Source organism: Apus apus, chromosome W, assembly GCF_020740795.1.
Source record: "Apus apus isolate bApuApu2 chromosome W, bApuApu2.pri.cur, whole genome shotgun sequence".
NCBI lineage: Eukaryota > Metazoa > Chordata > Aves > Apodiformes > Apodidae > Apus > Apus apus.
This window is the reverse complement of record NC_067311.1, coordinates 7,888,109-7,911,425: the sequence shown is the minus strand read 5'-3', so window position 1 is coordinate 7,911,425 and position 23,317 is coordinate 7,888,109. Positions and strand designations below refer to the sequence as shown.

Genomic DNA, 23,317 nt, shown 5'->3' with positions numbered 1-23,317 from the left:
AGGATTGGTGAATTCAGTGTGTTTCCGTTGTTATCAGGTATAAGTAAAAGCATGTGAGGATAAGCATAAAACTAAAATCTGAAAGGGCACAACTTTTTTTTTCCTGCTTCACATTTCTATTCTCCCCTTTCCTGTCAAACTGAAACCTATAATTTATAATATATTTTTTTTTTGCTTTGTACAGTTCATTTATACTATTTGTGATATATAATGTTAAATTAGAGGTTATTTACTTAGTTGTGTCAGACAAATGTAAGTTTTCTGGTTTTATGCATTTCCTGAGTTAATTGTTTTTGTTCTTGGTGATCTTTAATTTCTTGGTCCTCCAGGGAAAGGCATAAAAGGAAGAATAGAAGTCCCTCCAAGTCTCCTAAAACATCTAAAACAACAAATAGAAAGTCTTCACAAACTCCTTCTCCAAGAAGGTCAGTTTGATGTAAACATAAACGTTAATGAGCAGTAAAGGAGGAAAAAGTATTTTTGTTAAATTGAAATGTGATCAGTGTTATGAAAGGAGCTAACTCAATTTGTGTTCTAGATATTTTTTTTTATTATGCAAGAAGCTCTTTAATAATAATTGTCTTTTCTAAGGAGGTTTGTTTTTCAAGAAACAGAATACTAGAAGGTGGATGCAGATACATATAATGAAAACAATTTGGAAAGTATTTTCATTGATTTACTGCCTTTTCACTAGTCATCTCAGATAATTTAAATTGGTCAGTATGATTCAGTTCTAATTTAAAACCAAATCTGTGTAAATCTGTTAATTATGAAAATTTGCTTCAAATCAATAAAAGCCCTTAATCGAATACAGATTAATTTGGTTTTCTCTGCGAATACCATGTATACTGAACATTTAGCTCTCTCCAGTAAAAAACTCCCATTGTATTTATGAAGGGGGTTTTGTTATGTTATCGGGTTTTGGGGTTGTTGTTTTGGTTTGGTTTGTTCTTTTTAAATCCCCCAGATGAGAGTTTAGTTTGCAGTTCAATTGTGTGAAGGTGACTGAACCTTTCTGAAGGAAAGCAAACTAGGATACCAATATTCTTAGTTAGTGTACTGTGCAATTTACTGTATAGTACATTTAGTGTATGGCATTGATAGTACATTTGCTGCTGTTGGATCAAATTCTGATTTGAGTAAAAATTTTCTTAAACAGAAACAAGAAAGAAAAAAAAAGAGAGAAGGATACAAATAATGAAATAAGAGAAAGGGAACACTCCACATCCAAGAAAAAAAGTAGTAAAGAAAAAGAGGAAAATGAGAAATCTGACAAAAGCACCACTACTTTGAAGGTAAGCTGTGTGACCAAGTGATAAGCAGAGTGAAGTGCTGCAAGTGGAATGATTATTGGAATTCCCTTCGTTCTTTTTATTTATTTTCTTCTTTGTTTAAACTTTACTGGGCCTATAGCACAATGTGTAAATAGGTTATGGAAACACTTTATTTGTTTCACTCTTTTTTTTGTTCTGTGCCATATGTTAGGAGTTGGCTGGCTGCCTATCTGTACCAGCAAGCAGGAAGCAGATTGTGCAACTAAGCAGCAGGGTTCAGAGTTAGTTTGGCTGTGTTGTGGTTTAACCCCAGCCAGCAACTAATCACCACAGAGCTGCTCACTCACTCCCCCCAGGTGGGATGGGGGAAAGAAATGGTAGAGTAAAAGTGAGAACACTCATGGGTTGAGATAAAAACAGTTTAATAGGTGAAGTAAAAGCCACATGCACAAACAAAGCAAAACAAGGAATTAATTCAATTCTTCCCATCAGCAGGCAGGTGTTTAGCCATCTCCAGGAAAGCAGGGCTTCATCACACTAGACAGTTGCTTGGGAAGGAAAACATCATAATTCCAAATGTCCCCCCTTCTTTTTCCCTGTTGTGGTTTGGGACTAACATGACAACAAAGAACCAGCCACGTGGCCACTCACTCAACTCTCCCCCCCACACACACAGAGATGGGGAGGACAAAGGCCAACTAGAGGCTCATGGGTCTAGACAAAGGGCAGGGAGTGTTCCACCAATTAAGGTCCCAGGCAAAACAGATTCAACTTGGGGAAAAAATAATAATTTAATTTCACACTAATCAAATGCACACAGGACACAGAAAACACAAAGAGCAGTGCTTACATATGTTACCCCCCCCCTCCCTTCTTCCCAGGCCCAAATTACTTTGTTCCCAATTTCTCTGCCTCCATCCCCCCAGTGGCAATGGGGGATGGGTTTAGAGTGAGTCCACAGTTTGTTGTTTCCTGCTGCTCCTTCCTCTTCAGGAAGGATTCCTTACAGTCCTCCCCTGCTTCCCCACGGGGTCCCTCCCATGGAAGAGAGTCCTCCACAAACCTTTCCTTTGTGAGTTGTTTCCACGAGGTCTGGAGCAAGCTGCTCCAGTGTGGGCTTCCCATCTCTATTCTGAAAATTACTGAGTCAAGATAGGTGTGTAAAAATTGAGGCAATCAAAATACCAAGAGTTGGTAAGAGCTCATATCCTGTAATGCTAAGAGTATGATTTATTTATTTATTTATTGTAAAATAATTTTATCTTTGGTAGGACAAAGATCACACTAAAGAGGATCCAAATTCAGAAACTGACAAGGAAGTAGGCAGAGATACAAAAAGGACAGATGAAGTCGAACTACAACAGAATGGAAACTGTCAACCAAATGATGAAAACCTCTTAATTAAAATGGAAGAGGTTTAAAGCGAAGAACGGGCCTATGACTCAACTAAGGAATGAAATGGAAAGCTTTTTCTTTTTCAGAATGAAGAAGAAAATGTCAAAGCAATCAACCTGAACTAGTAGCTCTTCCAATTATTGTGATAGCTTTGTTGATTTCTTGCTGTAAAGCAAGAGAGCAAGGACCAGTATTTATACAATGAAAAGGCAGATGCCATCAGAACTATTAATCTTTGAAAATCCATGTATTTCCATGATGGCTATACTTATTTGTAAAATTATTTATGTTAAGTTTTGCCGTAAGCTGTTACAAATAAGTAGAAACAGAAAGATGTAAACCTGTACTATCCAAACAAAGATGAAGATATGCGTTGAAGGTTGTTTAAAAGATGTTGATGAATTTTGTATTGTTTTACTTTGTGGGTTAAAAGATCCACAAAAACTTCAGTGTGTACTGTTTGATGTGCTTGGAAATGGTGCATAAATATACATGATTTCTTTTGCTTTAAATGAAAACTATAGAAAAAGGGTTTTTAAACATAAACACAGTTTTATGGTTCTTATGCTAAATGCCCACTGACTAGTTTGTTTTTCATTTGCTCACTGCTTGAGATTCTTATGTTTTTTTTAAAATAATTTCTTACTAATATCCCTTAAATGAATATTTTTTTTAAAGTATTTGAACAATGCATGATATTTTCTGTTCCTAAAAGGAACATTGCCATATTATAGATAATAGGTTAGCTTACTGGTTTATTTTTGGGTTGCTTTAGTTTGTTGTCTTTTTTTTGTCTTTCCAGAAAGTGAGCACATCTGTATATTATTAGAACTTACAGCTTTGATTTGAGCCATACTGCATTGTGTCTGTACAGCTACAAATAGTACAGGTGTCATTATCAAAATATTTTTTCTTATTTGTTTAAAAAAATATGAGAGCACAAGCAGAAGCTTTTGTGCCTTCCAAAAACAATGTGGAATTTTCTAGAAATGTATATGTGCTTTTACTCATTTTCAGCTAAATCTTACATGATCTCTATTGATATTTTGCTACTACTATACTGTAGACAAGAATGCAAGTGATTTGTCAGAATGATTGATTCACTTGTTAAAATACTAAAGCTCCATTTTTACTTTTTTTTAATGTTTAGAAGAGATTTATAGGTAAAAGCAAAGATGCATTTTGGGGAATACAAAGCATTTTCTGATCACCTGCATCAAAGACAGCCCTTTAAACATTTAATCTGTGTTTGGATGGCCTTAAATGTTACCTCTCTATCATAATCTCTCATACTTGTTGGATGATATAAAAGGAATTGTATGCAAAGCTGAGGGGATAAATAATTTAGGAAAAAAACTCTTAATTTACATAGGAGTTATATGGTAGAAATTATTTTTTCATTCTTTAAAGAGAGAGCATGTAAAGAAGAGAATGACAAAGCAAGTATTTTTGTCAAGGTAAAACATGGCTTGTGCTCTCTGAACTAATTTAATCAGTTTCATCATTGTGAGATTTCTTAGGAGTCATACCTTTAAAATGTATACCTAAAATCAATTAGTTTATTTTTAATACAACTTAATGCAATCAAAGTACTTAATTGCCTTACCTCATGGGAAGAGTTATTTCTTTCAGTTAAAAGAACCTTGAATAGCGTATCAACTATTTGTTTTCAATTTGTTTTTCTTTTCCTTTGCATAGTTAATTCTTACCAAAAAAAAAGCATATTACACAGAATGAAAAATTTGCCCAATTCCTAAGGTAATGAAACTCAATTTGATTGTGAAGCTGCTTAATCACTCTTCATTTTTTAAATGGAATTTTATGTTCTTGCCACTGTCTACATTTAAGACTATAGAAAATACTTTACTGTGTAAAGTATAGACAGTCATTTTTGTGATGTTTAAGCCACCTGCTGTTGGCTGGTAAACAGCTTATTCTGTTAAAATAATGACAAATCTGCATGCTTATAGAAAGACTGTGAAGGATTGTGTTTTGCAACAACAGCTGTCTTATTTATGATGTGTAAGTAGCATAGAGCAAAGAGATTCTTTGTATACTCGTTATCTTGGGTACCATTTCACTAATAAAATTAAGTATTTTAGAGGGAAGTTTGTGCCGATACATACTTTTAGTTGATCTGATCTTATTCAGGCAGCTTCTTTGATTTGAAATGTGGATACAAGTTAAAATAATCGTATTATTTATAATATCTTTGAAAAGCTACATTTCTACTTTGGGAGAAATTATAATTCTTGCAGTATATCACATTTCAGCTGAGATTAGTTTGATATCCTGATTTTTGTTATCCTGAATTTGCATAGCAGTTACATTTATTTACTTTCTATGTAAAGGATTGTGTACAGTTAGCTAAGAAACATACCTTTGAAAATTAATAGTTAAGGATGGCTGACTTACTAGCTAAATTATCATGTGTGTAAGTCCACATGCAGCACATTGTTATATTGTATGTAAATGAATGGTTCCCTCACAATTATTTTTTTTTAAGGCAAACAAACAAAAGAAAATCCACCAAACACATTAATTCCCCCCAGTCATATTTTCTTACAAATGTTATATATTCTGGTTTTGCTTTGTAAATACTGTGCAGATCTGTGAAGTAGTTAAGTTACATCTATTCATATTAGGTGTTTTATGGTTCCCCTCTTATTATAAAGCCACCACTAGAGAACTATTATTCTGTAAAATTCCTATCTCTGCAGAGGGTGGCTCATTTTTAAACCAGTAGCACAGCACAGTAATGAAGTTCCTGCTTGCTCCGCTGGGATTGTGTGCATGATCCATTAAATGTGTACATCTTCCACTGTAAGTTCATTGCCTTCATCGTTAATAGTTTGCATGCTGCACTGCCAGGTCAAGTTGTTTGGTTTTGCATTTTTTTAAATGAGATTAAATTGAGTGGAGGTTTTGAAAACAGTGTAGTTCATTATAGCTGTATTGTTTTAAATATAATGTAATTTGAATCAGCCTTTATTTGAAAACATTGTGACTCATAATTACTCAGATAAGTGATTATATGGTATAAAGCGCTTATGTGGAAGCTTCCATTAGTGATGACAAGTTATTTCATAACAGTGTTTCTGGAAAACAGATAGGATTTTTCTTTGGATTTTAAAAAAGGAAGGTAGCAAAAGACAACTGCTGGTGAATGAAGCAGGATTCCAAGCTCAAAATAGAGGTGGCTGTGACTTAAATACTTAATACTTAAATTGAAGTAAATGATAAACCCAGATGTGAGAGATGAAATTTTGTTTGCAAACAGTTAGTAGTAGGGTATGTGAAAAATCTTGGTTTTCAGAATTAGAACTAAGGGGGGGAAAAAAAGCACTTAGTTTGGAAACTAGAAACATCTGAACAGTGCCTAAGAAATTGGTGAGGTGTGGGTTCTATCTACTCATTAGTTGCCTGCTAATTTCTTTGCAATTTCAGATAGATACGTCTGAACCAGCTTTAAATCAGCTGGCTAACAGTGGCAACCTACACACAGCTTGGATTCTGAAATGAACTGACCATTTGAGTGCATTTACTCTGCTGCTAAGAAGGTAAATTCTGCAGTCTGAAGCATGCTTGTCATTGCTTGCTAGTGTTGTAGTAACTGCATTTCCAGTTACATCTAAGGCAATACCTGAAATGAATTTGAAACTCTGCAAATCTATTTGTTACATGGTTGCTTATCTGTGTTGCCCTTAGCTTGAACTGGTATTTTGTAATAGCTTTTAGATTTAGGGATTTCTGTGATTTTTCATTTGGTCTAAGGAAGAGGTAATTAGTAAAAGCTGCCTTTGTATGATACAAATTCTTTTATACTGCATACTTGTCCTCATTACTGTGACCAGTTATTTCTTTCATTCATGTGTATGACTGTTGCAAGCAGTAATGCCATAGTGATGTGTATATCTTCTACTTTTAGGTCTGGAGCATCTCTGCATCACTGTCTTTTTGTTAGTTTGTAATGAAATATTTTTTCTTAGTTTGAAAATTACATTATAATTGTAAACCAAATAATTTTAAATACGTGAATTCTGAACAACGAAGTATTGTAAATTGGGGCATATTACGGGTCCCATCTGCCACTTGGTAATACTTTCAGTTTTATAGCAATGGATTATTTTGCCTTTGGTGTTGTCAGAATTTTAAAAGTGAGAATTGGACTTAGTGACACAAATGCTGAGATCTGTAAATGGCTAAAATAGTGTAAATTAGTAGGTGCTCAGTTCAGAGAGATGTAGTTTTCTCACAAGAGAATGGACTGCGGACAGATGAAATTTGCAAATATTGTTAGTGTTATTACCTAAAGAGAATCTAAGACTTAATTTTGTTTGCTAATATGTAAACAGAAAAAAAAAAAAGTTTTCAGCCTGTACCTGTCACAGTCTGACTCAGGATCTACAACAATGCTCTCGATCCCCTTCCCCTCACCCAGATAGGGAAGGAGAGAGATAATGAGGAGAGAGATGCTCTGTATTGAAAACTAAACTACACAGCTTTAATTAAACACTAATGATAAAAGAAAATATGTACAATTATATACAAATGTGTTCAGGAAATGTGCAAAACCCCTATTGCCTCCCCCCACCCCCAGCAACTCCCACAGCACTCTCCTTAGCTGCAAACAGTCTTGAAAAGTCCCAGACTGCTGCTGGAGAGAGCACAGAGTTATGAGGGTCAGGAGAGCTCGAGCCTAGGGGTCGACGGTGATGGATGGACGGAGTCCTCCCTGGACGCCAGTCATGGACGGAAGAGAAGGGAAGAAGAAGCAGGAAGGAAGTTGTCATCTGTGATCTCTGACCTTCCTCTGAGCTTACATAGATATATGGAATGGAATATCTCTGGCCAGTTTTGCTGTCTGTCTAATTCAGCCTTCTATGGGGGTGGGTCATAGATCTCCCAGTAGTGCCTGATCTGGCAGGGCAAAGACGTGACCTTGAAGTCCCAGCAGTTAGAAAAACATTCCAGCATTTGTTATCATTCCAAGCTGGAACACTTTGCTACTAGTTAAAAGAAAGCTTACTGAAGGAAAAAAAATCAGTAAAAGGAGAAGTGGTTTCTTCCTGGCTCAAACAAGGACAGTACCTTAGGTTTATTTTTATATGTTAAAAAGTGTAATTAAATTAATAGTGAAAACTAAAAGCACTGTATAAAAGAGATTTTTTTTTAATGTAAGAAAAATACCCTTAATTTTAAACTTCTCAGAAATGTCTCTGTATACAGTATTGATTTTTATTTCAAATTAAAGAATGCTTCATTTGTAGGTAAGTCCTGTTGCAGGATCTGAGCATGTTAGAATGGGGTTTTCTTCTGTCTTTTCTAATATAAAACAGCTTAATAAACTTGTTTCACAATATCTAGAGGCATCTGTTTTCCCCCTACTTTGCAGAGGCAGAGCTCTAACTTCAGTTCATAGAATCATAGAATCATTTATGTTGGAAAAGACCTTTAAGATCAAGTCCAACCTTTATCCCTACTCCACCATGTTCACCCCTAAACCATATCCCCAAGCACCACATCTAGGCAGCTTTTAAACACATCCAGGGATGGTGGCTCAACCACCTCTCTGGGCAGCCTGTTCCAATGCCTGACAACCTTTTCAGAGAAAAGTTTTTTCCTCATGTCCAGCCTAAACCTCCTCTGGTGTATCTTTAGGATATTCCCTCTTGTCCTATCACTATATTTATTTGTGAGAAGAGACCAGCACCTACCTCTAGCTGTAGCTAGCTTGAATTCTAGTTGGGCTTTACCTCTCCTAATTTTCTCCCTGCATAGCCTCAGTACATCTTTTGTAGTCCTCATGAGAGGCCTTCTTCTCCTTTTGTTCCTGACTTCCAGCCAAAGCTCCATTCAGCCAAGCTGGTCTTCCTCGCCAACTTGTCTTTCAGCACATGGGGACAGGCCTCTCCTGCACCTTTAAGACTTCTTTTTTGATGTATGTCCAGCCTTCCTGGACTCCTTTACCCTTCAGGACTGCCTCCCAAGGGGTTTTGTTGACCAGTTCCTTCAATAGACCTAAGTCTGCCCTGTGGAAGTCCATGGTGGCAGTTTTACTGACTCCCCTCCTTACTTCCCCAAGAATTGAAAACACTATCATTTCATGGTCACTATGCCCTAGACAGCCTCCAACCGTTACTTTTCCCACAACTTCTCTGTTCACAAGGAGCAGGTCCAGGAGGGCACCTTCCCTGGTCAGTTCCCTCATGAGTTGCATCAGGAAGTTACCTTCCACATACTCCAGGAACCTCTGGGACTGTTCTCTCTCTGCTGTATTGTATTTCCAGCAGACACCTGTGAAGTTGAAGTCCCCCATGAGAACAAGGGGTAGCGATCGTGAAACCTCTCCTAACTGCTTATAAAATATTACATCCTGGTTGGGTGGTTGTCGCGAGCTGGTACCGGGGGGCTACCGGCTCGCGACAAGTGGTGTCAGAAGTGGGATAACGGGGGTCGTTAGAAGCCCCCCATGCTCTGAAATTGCTTAACTAGTAAAAAAAAAAAAATAAAATAAAAATTAATTATATAAAAGAAAATGGCTACCAAGGGGGATATAGGTGATGCAGATGCTGTAAGTGCTGGTGCAGAAAATGTAGAAAATGAAATTAGTGAGGAAAGCACTGAAGTTCAGGAGGCGCCATTTTCATCTCCCTCTAGTTTTGAGGAGGAATTGCAGAAATGTGCATTTGTGCGTCCCTTCTGGGAGCACCTTAAGAGGCACGGGTACGCTATACAGAGGGAGCAGTACAAAGTGATTTATGATGCCTACATGGGGGGAGACCTCAGTAGACTCGAAATTACATCATGACTTTGGAAGATGATACTCCTCTGTCTAAAGAGCTTAAAAAGGAGATTAAGAAACACGGGCTTGATTTCATCAATGCCCAAAATGTCTTTGTCCTGGCCATGGTTGTGCAGCAAGCAAAGGAGGGATTACAGCAAAGAATTGAAGGGTTACAGGGAGAGAATAAAGAGTTGCAGCAAAAGATTGAATGGTTACAGCAAAAAACCGAAGAGTTGCAGCAAGAGATTGAATGGTTGCAGCAAGAGATTGAAGAGTTGCAGTGAGAGAATAAAAAGTTGCAGCAAAGAATTGAAGGGTTGCAGCGCGAAATTGAAGGGTTAAGAAAGCAGGGAAAGGAGAGAATTGGTGCCACCCTGTCTTACTTAGGTGATAAATGTGGGGAACTTGCTAATTGCGAGGATTCCTCAGGTTCTGGTAGTCAGGATACTGAGGTCTTGGATGACTTTAACACACTAAAGAAATGTAAGCCCGTAAACTCTGAGCAATCAGATAGGAAAAGTGTGAGTTTTCATTTCGGGATGGAAAAGCAGCACCCGATTTTGGAATCAAAGCCACAGCCGCAAGAACAGCAAGCCCCCGCGCAGCTGCAGCCCCCCGTCTCCAAGGAGCAGGAGGAGGGACTAAGGGCAGATTTTAGGATATTACACAAGGCAGTTAAGGAATTCATGACACATAATACTCAAAGAATTAGCAATTTGGAGATAAATGTCCATAAAGTTTCCACGATTATGGACAATAGGTTTAGCAATTTGGAGATGGATATTCACAATAGCATTCGAAGGATTGGCGAATTGGAAGAATATGTCCACCGACTTTCCACAAATAGGGACAAAGTCCCAACTAATTTACCTTCTCCCTATACCGGTTCTGAGGATGAGGAGGAGGAGAGAATAGAGCATAAACAACTGCGCCCGGTTATGAGAACTTCTTTTTCTCTTGATGAAGATACTGGTAGGAAGAAAGATAAGGTAGTCAAGGAAGTATCTTATACACCATTAGAATTGGCACAAATTAGAAAACAATACAGCAGGCTCCCATCTGAGACGGAAGCTGAATATGTAATGAGAGTGTCCCTCACAGGAGGAGACGAGATCATGTTAAGTGAACAAGAAGTTAGAGGCTTCTGGGGATCCAGAATTATTCTAACGACTGGAGATAGGGGACACCACTGGTCCCTAACCCAGCGAGCAGCTTTCTTTGTTGGCTCGACTGATCCCCTTAGCAGAGGAGAGCCGAGGACCCTGCGGGGGGGGCTATTCTAACCTTTTGGACAATGTCCAAAAGGCTGCTGCAATTCAAATGATTTATGACCATGATTTAGTACCAGATCAAGAAAGTCCTATGAATCTTCGAGTGAAACCAGACAGAATGAAGGCCTTAATCAGGGGGCTCCCTCTGTTACTTAAAGAGGCAGCCGTGAAAATCAAACTTAAAATTGAAAACGGAGATCTGCGAGGATTTACATGGTCTGATTTGGCCAAAGAATTGGTAAAATACGGCAAGGAATATGAGGATACATCTGATTCTGAAGATGTTCCCAAGCCTTCTGCAGCCAGACAAAAGACTTGACCCTCCTATGCTGATGTGGCTGCCAGGTCACCCCAGGATCCTCCTAAGCAGCGGGAGAAATCACGGGGTGACTGGACAGTCATGGATAGATCTAAAAACAACAGAAAGCCAAACAGCACCCATAAAAGCCAGTACCCTGAAAACAAAAGTGTTTCATCTCGAGGTGATGACAAAGGGCCCTACGCTAAGCTTAAGGAGGAAGCCAAGCGTATAGGTGTCCCATCGAAGCTTTTGTCTCGAGATCTTTCTTACCAGCTTCTGAAAGACCTAGTAGAAAGTTGGGCTACACGGCCCAGCTCAAGGTCTAATTCAAGAGAGAGATCCAGGGAAAAACCCAACAAGTCGGGAAACTAAATAGCCCTCCTTCTGCCAAGAAAAAGAAATCAAAAAGAAAGACAAAGAGACGGGGGGGGAGAGGAAAACCAAAATTTTGACACAGGAACTGAAAATGATCAACAGGAAAATGACAATCAGGCCCTAAAGCTTCCAACCCTCCAAAAGATTGGCAGAATGTACTACGATTAGTTCAAAACAAAAATGGGGACTTGGAGCTTACTTGTGCTGTTGGCCCAAGACGCTATCCTGTAACATTTGTGGTGGACACAGGAGCACAGATTTCCACGCTAAAAGCTGATGTAGCTGAACAATGTGGTATTAAACCAGCTAAAAAGCCAATATATGTAAGTGGAGCATTTGGTAACTCTGCTTTACAAAAAACAGCTAAAGTCACTTTAAATCTACCAGGAGAGGAAAAACCGATTCGGACTGAAATGATTGTGGGTGACATTCCTTACAATTTGTTAGGAATGGATGTTATCTTGGGCCAAGCGTGGAGAGATGAGAACAGTCGCTACTGGAATTTTGGCACACCCACACTAAAGCTGAGGTTGCTACAACGTGCTCCCCATCTGCCACAAAGCAGGATCACAAATATTAAACAGTATTCCATTCCTGTTGCTGCTAAGGAAGGCATCAAAGAAGTCATTTCTGATCTAAAACAAAAGGGCATTATTGTGCCCTGTCATTCACTATTTAACTCCCCAATTTGGCCTGTAAGAAAACCCAATGGTAAATGGAGAATGACAGTCGACTACAGGAAATTGAATGCCAATACAGATGCACTCACCGCTGCTGTACCTAACATTGCTGATCTGGTGTTAGAGATCCAGGAAGCAGTACACCCAGTGCTGGCCTCCCTGGACATAAAGGATATGTTCTTCCAAATCCCTATTGATCCTGAGGACCAGAAGTATTTTGCCTTCACTTGGGATGGGGTGCAGTACACTTTCACAAGGTTGCCCCAGGGATATAAACACTCGCCCACACTAGCTCATCACGCGCTTGCGTGTGAACTGGAAAACATTCCAGAAATCAGAAATAATTCCAAGGTAAAAGTCTATCAATACATAGATGATGTGCTGGTAGGGGGCCAGAGTGAGGGGGAGGTAAAAGCAGTTTATGATGCTATCATGAAGCATCTCACCGATATGCAAATAGAAATCCCTGAAGAGAAAAAGCAACCCCCATCCCAAGAGGCAAAATTTCTGGGAATAAGATGGAAAGGGGGGACCTGGAATATTCCTTCCGATACTTTATCTTACTTAGGAGAGATAAAAGCACCCACCAATAAGAAAGAACTACAAGGAATACTAGGAACCTTCCAGTATTGGAGAAAGCATATCCCAGACCTATCCATCATAGCACGTCCTCTTTTTGATCTATTAAAGAAAAATCGTCACTGGGAATGGGATCAATCTCATGATGAGGCCCTTGAACTGTTATTATTGGAGGCGCAGACATACCAAACTCTGGGGCCCCTTCACCCGGAGGATCCAATAATAATAGAGTGGGGGTTTTCAGCCAGTGCCCTATCATATCATTTTTGGCAACAGGGACCTACTGGGAGTACTCGACCAATTGGCTTTTACTCTGTCATTGAAAGATTCAGAAAAACGGTATTCTATTCTGGAAAAGGGATTGCTAACAGTGTGTACAGCACTAAAAGAAATCATCAAGATCATTAAAAAACAAAAAGTAATTCTTCGAGGCCCTTTCAAGGTAGTTAACCAAGTACTGTCTGGAAAGGCCCCTCCAGAAGGAATATCCCAAAAGGGTACAATCAGAAAATGGTATAGTCAAATTGAGTACTATTCTGGACTGTTCCAACTTGAAGAAGGCCCAGATAAACAATTGAAAATCCAGGAACAAATTGAATCTACAAATGAAAAGGATTTGATAATGAAAGTTCCCAGTCCTATCAAAGAAGCCCCAGAATATAGAAGTGAACTGGTTAATGCTTGGTTCACAGATGCTTCATCCCGAAGAGAAGGGAAAACTTGGTTGTTCAAATCTGCTGCAGTTAAACCTGCCACAGGCGAACAAATCATAAACCAAGATAAGGGCAGTGCCCAGGTGGGAGAATTGGACGCTGTTCTTAATGTTTTCCTAAAAGAAAAAGCCTCCAAGGACGCTGTGTACATTTACACAGACTCCTTTGCGGTTTTTAAAGGCTGTGTGGAATGGATTACTTTCTGGGAAAGGAACAATTGGGAAATTAACGGGGTGCCTGTCTGGCATAAAGAGAAGTGGCAACAAATTCTGAAAATTGCCAAAAAGAATCCTAATTTTCATGTAGGATGGGTACCTTCACACCAAGCTGCTCTAAAAGATGAAGCCAGTAAGTGGAATAACTATGTTGATGAGCTAGCTAGGATTGATGTGAAGGAAATCCGATCAGCTATCACAGAAGGAGAAAATCAGGAATGGAAAAGATTGCTCGAATGGCTTCACTGTAAGAGGGGCCATTCAGGCATCCTTGATCTATACAAAGAGGCACAAGCTCGTGGGTGGCCTGTCACCCGTGAGCAATGCAAAACAGTCATCTCCTCATGTGATCTTTGCAAAATTAGACTTGGGGAACATCCCCTAACAACTGACACTCTGCATATCAGGGAAGGAAAACCCTTGTGGTCCACATGGCAGGTGGACTACATCGGTCCCTTCCAAAGATCAGGAAACAAACAATATGTCATTGTGATTGTGGAAGTGGTGTCAGGATTGACCTGTGCCGAAGCTGTTTCTAAGGCAAATGGTGAAAACACGGTTTGCTTCTTAGAAAAGGTCTTTGGAATTCTACCTAAACCCACAAATATCCAATCTGACAATGGAACTCTCTTCACCTCACACCTTGTACAACAGTGGGCTAAGAGGGAAGGTATTAAATGGACATTTCATGTCCCATACTACCCACAAGCTAATGGAATAGTGGAACGCACTAATGGGTTAATTAAAAGCCTTATTCGCCCACAGGACCCGAAATGGGATGAAAGGTTAAGGTATGCAGTCACTACTATAAATAATAGGTGGGGGGTGAATGGGTGCCCCTGCCTGAATGCCTTTTTCCCTGAGTTACCCACTCAAGATCACAGAAAAAATAAAAGGTCTTTTAAGCAATCTAAAACTCCTCTCCATCCTGGACAAATTGTCCTGGCAAATTTGCCACACATTGGTAAGGTCAAGCTCACCTTACAAACACTGGTGAATTCAAATACATGGGTTGCATCTGATTTAAATGACAAGCAACACAAAATCAGTACAAAATGGATAATTCATGTTGAGTCAATCGGTGTTTCAGTTTTGTATGTATGTTTGTATCTCTGTGTATTTATGTCTAATGATGTTAATCAATATATTGCAAAGCATGACAGCTTAAAGAGCCAGAGACATCCTGGTGACAGTACCAGGCCTGATCAACCTGCTACTGGACTCCAGAGGAGTTAATTTGTGACCGCTGTGGGACTGATCACCCCATGGCCTAAACAAGGTGCTCTGTATCATTGTCTCCTTCTATACTTGCCTTTGAGTTGTTGTTTGCAATATATTATCTTGGATGGAAATAATTCAGAACATTATTACAAAACTCACTGAAGTGACAAGAACTTGATTCAAATTTGGGAATTCCCTAAATAATCTATTTTTCTTTTATTTTTTCCAATAGAATTGAAAATTGAGTTTGTGTTATAATAACTGCAATTATTCTATTCCTAGTCTTGTACCCATGTGTAGCCAGCGTTATGTCCTTCCTGAATGAACTGTGCTCGAGCAAGACGACTTCACTCAAGATTCCCAGTGATCGAGTCTGATACTGCAGCTGGGATTCAAGGGTGAATGATAATATAAACGCTCTCTTCTGGTTCAAGAATAACAATTGAACCATCTAATGACTGTCAAAAATAACAAGAGTCTGACATGTTGGTAAGAATGTGGTTTAGACTAGATGATTGGTGAATCTGTTTACAATGTTTTATTAATACTGTGTATAACTTATTTGTTAAAACCAGTAATAATTAGTGATCATAGAGCTTTTGAAGATATGTTAGATTGTTAGACATGTGATTGTATATACTTATACTATATGGGAATTGTTCCCTTGTTCATACATATATATATTCCAGCCAACACCCATGGAGGGTAAGGATCAAATGCGGAGGAGAAGGATTTGGGCAGGAATCCGGATATAATATACATTTATGCACATAATACTTAACTTTACACCTTGCTGCCTTAAAAGCCACGGGGTGAGATGTGGGAAACTGTTCTTTTCTTCCCCACATCAGTCTAAACAAAATGTCTTTTAAGCCAGCGAAGGCCTCTCCTGATTGTGCCCAGCTAACGAACTAACAGACTTGCTTCTCAAGGACAACTGAACCCAAAACAACAGATGTGGTCCGGGACAGAAAGGATGGGCGACAAGCCATCCTGTGCCCCTGGCAGTCACCGCCCTAACGTGGGGCTCATGGACACTCATTGGCCCCAGACAGTGACACTGACTGGACCGGTGGGTCAGGGGGTATAAAAGGTGGTGAGGGCAGCAGGTGGGCCCTTCCCTCCTCCCTGAGACTCGTTCGGACGCTTTCTGTGTGGGACACCCCCCTGCTGCGGACACTGGTGCTGGGACCCTGCCTGCCTGCCTGCCCCGGGTCCAACCTGAGCCTCAGCGCCGAGCGTGCCGGGGTCCCGAGCCCTGGGGTCGGGGCCGGAGCCCCCTCCCCGTGTTGCTGCCGCTGGAGAGGAAACCAACGGGCGCTGCACCCGCTGCCGAGAGGCTGCCCCTCCGACACCACGGACCTGCTGTCCTGCCTTCCGGCCACCGACCGACGCTGGACAAGCCGCCGGAGGGTAACATCACCTCACACACACACACACATTCCTTTCCTCATACTTGCACACACAGCGCGACCTCTTAAGGAGGACCGGTGTCGGGTTTCCTTCCCTCCTCCCCTCCTCCCTTTGGTCCTTCATCCTCTCCCTTAAAAGCACCTTTGCATTGCCTCCCTAAAGGACACTTGCTCACCACATACATATTGATATCCCTGGTAGCCATTCATATTTGCATTGTCCCTAAACATCATCCCTCGGTTTGTGTTAACCCTTAATAAACCTATTAGTTTGTGGAGTAAATCTTGGCTTTAGAGGCAATTTCTGAGCGTGGTGGAGTGGGGGGTGCTTTCTAACTACCACCCTGAAATACGGTCCCACGGTGGCCGTTCCTCCGTGAGAAGCAGCGCCGCATGTGACCCTCGGGCTCATTCACAATCCACATCGAGAGGAGGAGTCGCAAAAGTATCCTGACAGCCGGTAGCCCCCCGATACCGGCTCACAACAGTGGTCTATAACAGACCCACCAAGATTTCAGCCTTGTTGGCCTTCCCCTTGATTCTATCATCACCTTCATTAATTTGCAGGCATTCATATGTCTTCTTAATATAGAGGGCCACCCCATCGCGTCTTCTTCCTTGTCTTTCCCTTCTGAAGAGTTGGTATCATTGATTGCAGCACACCAGTTGTGAGAGTCATTCCACCAGGTTTCTGTGATAGCAGCTATATTGTAGTTTTCCCGCCACACAACAGCCTCCAGCTCCTCCTGTTTATTGTCCATGCTGCATGCATTGCTGTAGATGCACTTTAGCTGGGCTAATGATCCTGCCAGTTATTAACCTGTCAATGACCCTTGTATTTTTTGCTGCTGCATATATCAATGTCCCCCACCTCCACTGAGATGGCAGATTGAAAGGCCTTACCAACACACCGTCCCACAAGCACCAGCATGCCACACATGGGCTCCTCTCTGGTCAGCCCAGTCCCATCCCCTTTCCCCTTTGAGTCTAGTTTAAAGACTTTTCTGTGAGCCCCGCCAAATCATGTGCAAGGATCCTTTTTCATAGAATCACCAAGGCTGGAAAAGACCTTTAAGATAATCAAGTCCAGCCCATTACCTAAGACCACCACATCGGCTAGACCATGGCACTAAGCGCCACATCCAGCCTTTCCTTGAACACATCGAGGGACAGTGCCTCTACCACTACCCTGGGCAGTCCATTCCAATGTCAAATCACCCTCTCCATGAGGAAGTGCTTCCTAATATCCAACCTAAACCTCCCCTGGTGCAGCTTCACAGAATCACAGAATCACAGAACCTTAGTTATTGGAAGGGACCTCGAAAGATCATCTAACTTCAGGCCATGTGCTCTCATCTTGTTGCTAGTTGCCTGGGAGAAGAGCCCAGCCCCCACCTGACTACAACCTCCCTTCAGGTAATTGTAGAGAGTGATAAGGTCCCCCCTGAGTGTCCTCCAGGCTAAACAACCCCAGCTCGCTCAGCCTATCCCTATAAGACTTTCCCTCTAGTCCCTTCACCAGCCTCATTGCTTGCGTCTGGACCTGCTCCAGCACCTCAATATCCTTCTTGAAGTGAGGGGCCCAGAACTGTACACAGTACTCGAGGTGAGGGCTCACCAGTGCTGTGTACAGGGGGAAAATTACATCCCTACTTCTGCTGGCCACACTATTCCTGATACAAGCCAGGATGGCATTGGCCTTCCAGGCCACCTGGGCACACTGCTGGCTTATGTTCAACCAATTGTCAACCAGTACTCCCAGGTCCCTCTCTGCCGGGCTGCTCTCCAGCCACTCTTCCCCCAGTCTGTAGCGTTGCATGGGGTTACTGTGGCCAAAGTGCAGGACCCTGCACTTGGTCTTGTTGAATTTCATGCCATTGGCTTCAGCCGATCGACCCAGCCTGTCCAGGTCCCCCTGCAGCTTCTTCCTACCCTCCTGCAGATCAACACTCCCCCCACCCCCACAACTTGGTGTCATCTGCGAACTTACTGAGGGTGGACTCAATCCCCAAATCCAGATCATCAATAAAGATGTTGAATAGGACTGGGCCCAGTACTGATCCCTGGGGGACATCACTGCTCACCAGACGCCAACTGGATGCAGCACCATTCACCATCACTCTCTGGGCCTGGTCATCCAACCACTTTTTAACCCAGTGAAGGGTGCACCTGTCCAAGCGTTGGATTGCTAGCTTCTCCAGGAGGATGCTGTGGGAAACTGTGTCAAAGGCCTTGCTGAAGTCAAGGTAGACCACATCCACAGCCTTCCCCTCATCCACTAGGTGGGTCACCCAGTCATAGAAGGAGATGAGATGGGTCAGACAGGACCTTCCTTTCCTAAACTCATGTTGGCTGGACTTGATCCCCTGGTTGTCTTCTACATGCTGCTTGATGGCACTCAGGATGATCTGTTCCATAATCTTGCTAGGCACCGAGGTCAGGCTGACAGGCCTATATTTCCCCGGATCTTCTTTCCGGCCCTTCTTTTGGATGGGCATCACATTGGCCAACCTCCAGTCATTTGGGACCTCCCCGGTCAGCCAGGACTGATAATAAATGATTGAGAGCAGCTTAGCCAGTTCTTCCGCCAGCTCCCTCAGCACCCTAGGATGAATCCCATATGGATCCATGGACTTGTTGGGATCTAAGTGGCACAGCAGGTCCCTAACTACTTCCTCCTGGATTACAGGAGGGGGATTCTGCTCTACCAACTCAGGAGCCCAGCTGTCTTGAGGGTAGCTAGTCTTTTTGTTAAAGACTGAGGCAAAGAAGCTGTTAAGTACCTCCACCTTTTCCTTGTCCTCCGTTACTAAGTTCCCCCCCTCATCCAATAAGGAATGAAGGTTATTTTGTTATTAATGCATTTATAAAAGCATTTTTTATTATTCTTTACAGAGATGGCTAAATTAAGTTCTATCTGAGCTTTTGCTTCTCTAATTCTTTCTACCTGCCCTTACAATATCCTTAAATGCTTCTTGATTCACCTGCCCCTATTTTCAAAGTTGATACACTCTTTTTTTATTTCTGAGTTTTTGTGATAGTTCCCCACTCAACCAGGCCGGTCTTCTTCCCTGTCGGCTCCTTTTTCGGCACATAGGGACAGCCTGCCCCTGTGCCTTTCTTAATTTCATTATTAAAGTAAGCCCAGCCTTCCTGGGCTCCTTTGTTTTTGAGGGCTACTTCCCGAGGGACTGTCTAAACCAGCATCCTGAAGAGACCAAAGTCAGCCCTCCAGAAGTCCAAGGTAGAGGTTTTGCTGACGACCCTCCTAATTTCACCACATATTGAAAATTCTATCATATCATGGTCACTGTGCCCAAGACAACCTCCAACCACTCTATCCACCAGGCCTTCCCTGTTCACAGAATCACAGAATGTTAGGGGTTGGAAGGGAACTCCGAGGATCATCGAGTCCAACCACCCTGCCAGAGAAGGAGCAAAAACTAGGGCAGATCACTCAGTTAGGCATCTAGACAGGTCTAGAAAGTCTCCAGAGAAGGAGACTCCACAACCTCTCTGGGGAGCCTGTTCCAATGCTCCGTAATCCTCACATGTTGAGGTGGAACTTCCTGTGCTCGAGTTTGAATCTATTGCCCCTTGTCCTATCATAGGGCACAAGTGAAAAGAGCTTGTCTCTGCCTTCTTGACACCCAGCCCTCATGTATTTATAGACATTAATTAGGTCCCCCCTCAGTCTTCTCCTCTCTAGACTGAAAAGCCCCAGGTCTCTTAGCCTTTCCTTTTAAGGCAGGTGTTTCAGTCCCTTAATCATCCTCGTAGCCCTCTTTTGGACTTTCTCATGTAGTCCCTGTCCCTCTTGAACTGGGGAGCCCAGAACTGGACACAATATTCCAAGTGAGGTCTCACCAGGGCCGAGTAGAGGGGGAGAAGAATCTCCCTCAATCTGCTGGAGACACTCCTCTGTCCTGGTTTGAGCCAGGATTAAGCCAATTTTTCTTTTCACTGATTTTTTTTCCTTCAGTAAGCTTTCTTTTAACTAGCAACTGTGTGTTCTGCTAGGCTGATAAGACAGTGGAATGTTTTTCTAACTACTGAGGTTTCAAGGTTACACCTTCACTCCGCCGGCTCAGACACTATGGGGAGATCTCTGACCCCCCCGTGGGAGGCTGAGTTAGACAGACAGCAAAATTGGCCAAAGATATTCCATTCCATATATCTACGTAAGCTCAAAGGAAGGACAGAGATCTGAGAAGACAGTTTCCTCCTTCTTCTTCGCCTCTCTTCCGTCCATGGCCGGCGTCCGGGGAGGACTCTGCTCATCCATCACCATCGACCCTTAGGCTCGAGCTCTCCTGACCCTCATAACTCTCCGCTTTCTCCAGCAGCAGCTCCGGGATTCCTCGGGACTCTTCCCAGTTCAGGGGAGTGCTGTGGGAGTTGCTGGGGGTGGGGGGAGGCGAGAGGCTTTTGCCCATATCTGAATATATCTGTATATAATTGTATATATTTTCTTGTATGATTCATTAGTGTTTTAATTAAAGCTGTGTAGTTTAGTTTTCAATCCAGCTAAGTCTCTCTCTTTTTCTCTCTCTCCTTCCCTGCCTGGGTGGGGGGGGGGAGGGGATCGGGAGCATTGTTGTCGGACCTGAGTCAAACGGTGACAACAATTAATTGGCGCCCAACGTGGGGCTTGATTTTAAGCCCAGATTACACATTTTCATCAATTGGGAGTGTCCAAAATTCCATCTCTGAAGGGAGGAATCCCTCAGAGAGCAATGAGCAATAATTCTGCTGAGTGTCCTGATGGATTGAAAACTGAACAGACACTTGCTGCAATGAATCTATTGGATCTTTTTCCAAACCTGCAATTGTACATGTGGTATGTAGCTGAGGGCATTCTGCTCTTTGTAGCTGCTCTTGTGATTCTTTTGTGGTTTATTGACAGAACTGTAGCCATAATCAACTGTATCATTACCAGCCTAGTGATCCTAGGGATGATGATACTGTTCTCTATGGGGACACTGTATGTGTACAGTTACACTGCTAGTCCTACTGGTACAACTCCTAAAGTGAATAGAACGGTCCATGTTGGTAACAGCAATAGCTGGTTCAATTTTACCTCTCCATATTCTCTCAAGCTGAATCTCCCAGCTCTTGATGTGAATAGCATGGTTGCAGTGGGGATGTTTTTGCTGAATGTTTATAATATATTGTGGATGCGTAGGGCCAGATGCTGTTCTGCTCACTGCCATTCATTCCCCCACAGGCAATGTTGCTGCCACTGCTGCTGCCAACACCACTGCTGCCAATACCACCACTCCTGCTGCTACAAAAACAACTGCTTCTACAAAGATAAAGTCCAATTCCTCGCAAGTCAAGCTAGTTGACCCTGTGACTAGGAGCAAGGCAAAGGAAAAGCGCTCCACCCTTTTCACCCGCTCTCGTCTGAGACATCCAGAGTTCCTTAAAGCAGCAGAAGATGAGGGTGAGGAGGAAGAGGATTCTAATACAGTTGATGGAGCAGGTGCCTCTCAGACAGAGCATGACGGTGAGGAAGGGAAGGATTGTAAATCAGATGATGGAGCGGGTGCCTCTCAGACAGATAAAAAACCAGGCCACTCTCAAGCAGATAAAAGAACAGCAGGCCCTCCTCAATCAGATGACGATGGTGACCTCGCCCAGCCTTTCTCTATGAAAGAACTGCGCCTCATGAGAAAGGACTTCACCCGCATTGATGGTGAGGGAATCCTTTCTTGGCTGCTCTGATGCTTTGATAGTGGTGCTGAGACCTACAATGTGGATGAGAGAGAAGCCAAGCAGTTGGGATCCCTGGCCAGAGATGCTGGTATTGACAGAGCACTTAGTAGTAAGACAGGAACTACTACCCTGTGGGACCGACTTCTTTCAGCTGTGAGAGAGAGATATCCCCACAAGGGTGACATCGGATGGCGCCAAAGCAGAACGCCCAGTCTCGAGAAAGCCATCACCTACTTGAGAGAGATTGCTGTGCGAGAAGTGATCTATAATAACGATGGAATCACAGATCCTGATGATGTTGAGTGTGACACACAAATGTTCCGGAAGTTTGTTCAGGCTGTACCAGCAGCGCATGCCCATATATTCTCCTTCATGGGATGTTTTGAAGGTTACGAAATACCAACTGTACGTGAGGTAACTATTAAAGCACGACAGTATGGAGACATCCTCTCTGATTCCCTTTACTTCCACACCTCAGCCATTAAAAAAATGACTGACAGGAAGAATAAGATGCCAAATGGATGGGGAAGTAAACTCCAGATTCTTCCTAGAGACAACTGGTCACGTGTTGCAGCCATTAAGAAGAGACGTCCTGCTACGAGAGAGCAGCAAGGAAGACAGGACTCGCTGCGACGCCACCTGTGGTCTCTCTTGAAAAATCATTTTAAAGAGGACATGAGAGTCTGGGACAAGAAACCCACTGATGTTCTCCAGTTACGTGTGCAAGAGCTTCTAAACAGAACAAAGGCAGGAGATGGTTCTTCCAAGAAGAAGGTTGCACCAGTCAACAACCAGGATGGTTCATCGAGCTCTAGTGCTCAACCCTAGGGATGCCCTGCCTCCAGCCAGGAGGAGGAGAGGGACAACCGAGTTTATTGGACTGTGTGGATTCGGTGGCCTGGCACATTAGAACCACAAAGATATAAAGCTTTGGTGGACACTGGTGCACAGTGCACTCTAATGCCATCGAATCATAAAGGGACAGACTCTGTCACTATCTCTGGAGTGACAGGAGGTTCTCAACAACTGACTGTTGTGGAGGCCGGTGTGAGCCTCACTGGTAAGGAGTGGCAAATGCACCCTATAGTGACTGGCCCAGGTGCTCCGTGCATCCTTGGCATAGACTATCTCAGGAAAGGATACTTCCGTGACCCAAAAGGGTACCGGTGGGCCTTTGGTATAGCAGCTGTAGAGATTGAGGACACTGAACAGCTGCGTACTTTGTCTGGCCTTTCAGATGACCCTTCTGTAGTAGGGTTGCTGAAGGTTGAAGACCAACAGGTGCCAATTGCCACTTCAACAGTGCATAGATGACAGTATCGCACCAACAGAGACTCTGTGATCCCCATTCATAAGCTGATTCGGCAATTGGAAAG

At 42.4% G+C, this 23,317-nt stretch overlaps 1 protein-coding gene across 2 annotated transcripts in view; it reads left to right on the top strand.

Moving 5' to 3' along the window:
* The window catches only part of LOC127395170 (splicing regulatory glutamine/lysine-rich protein 1-like), a 76,458-nt gene extending 68,427 nt beyond the window's left edge, over positions 1-8,031 (top strand). For both annotated transcript variants that reach the window (XM_051641695.1, XM_051641696.1), the window contains 3 exons: positions 330-425; positions 1,160-1,295; positions 2,546-8,031. In XM_051641695.1, the coding sequence (XP_051497655.1) occupies positions 330-425; positions 1,160-1,295; positions 2,546-2,695 (382 nt within the window). In that variant the 3' untranslated portion in view covers positions 2,696-8,031. The remainder of the gene's footprint in view (positions 1-329; positions 426-1,159; positions 1,296-2,545) is intronic.
* The last annotated feature ends 15,286 nt before the right edge of the window (positions 8,032-23,317 follow it).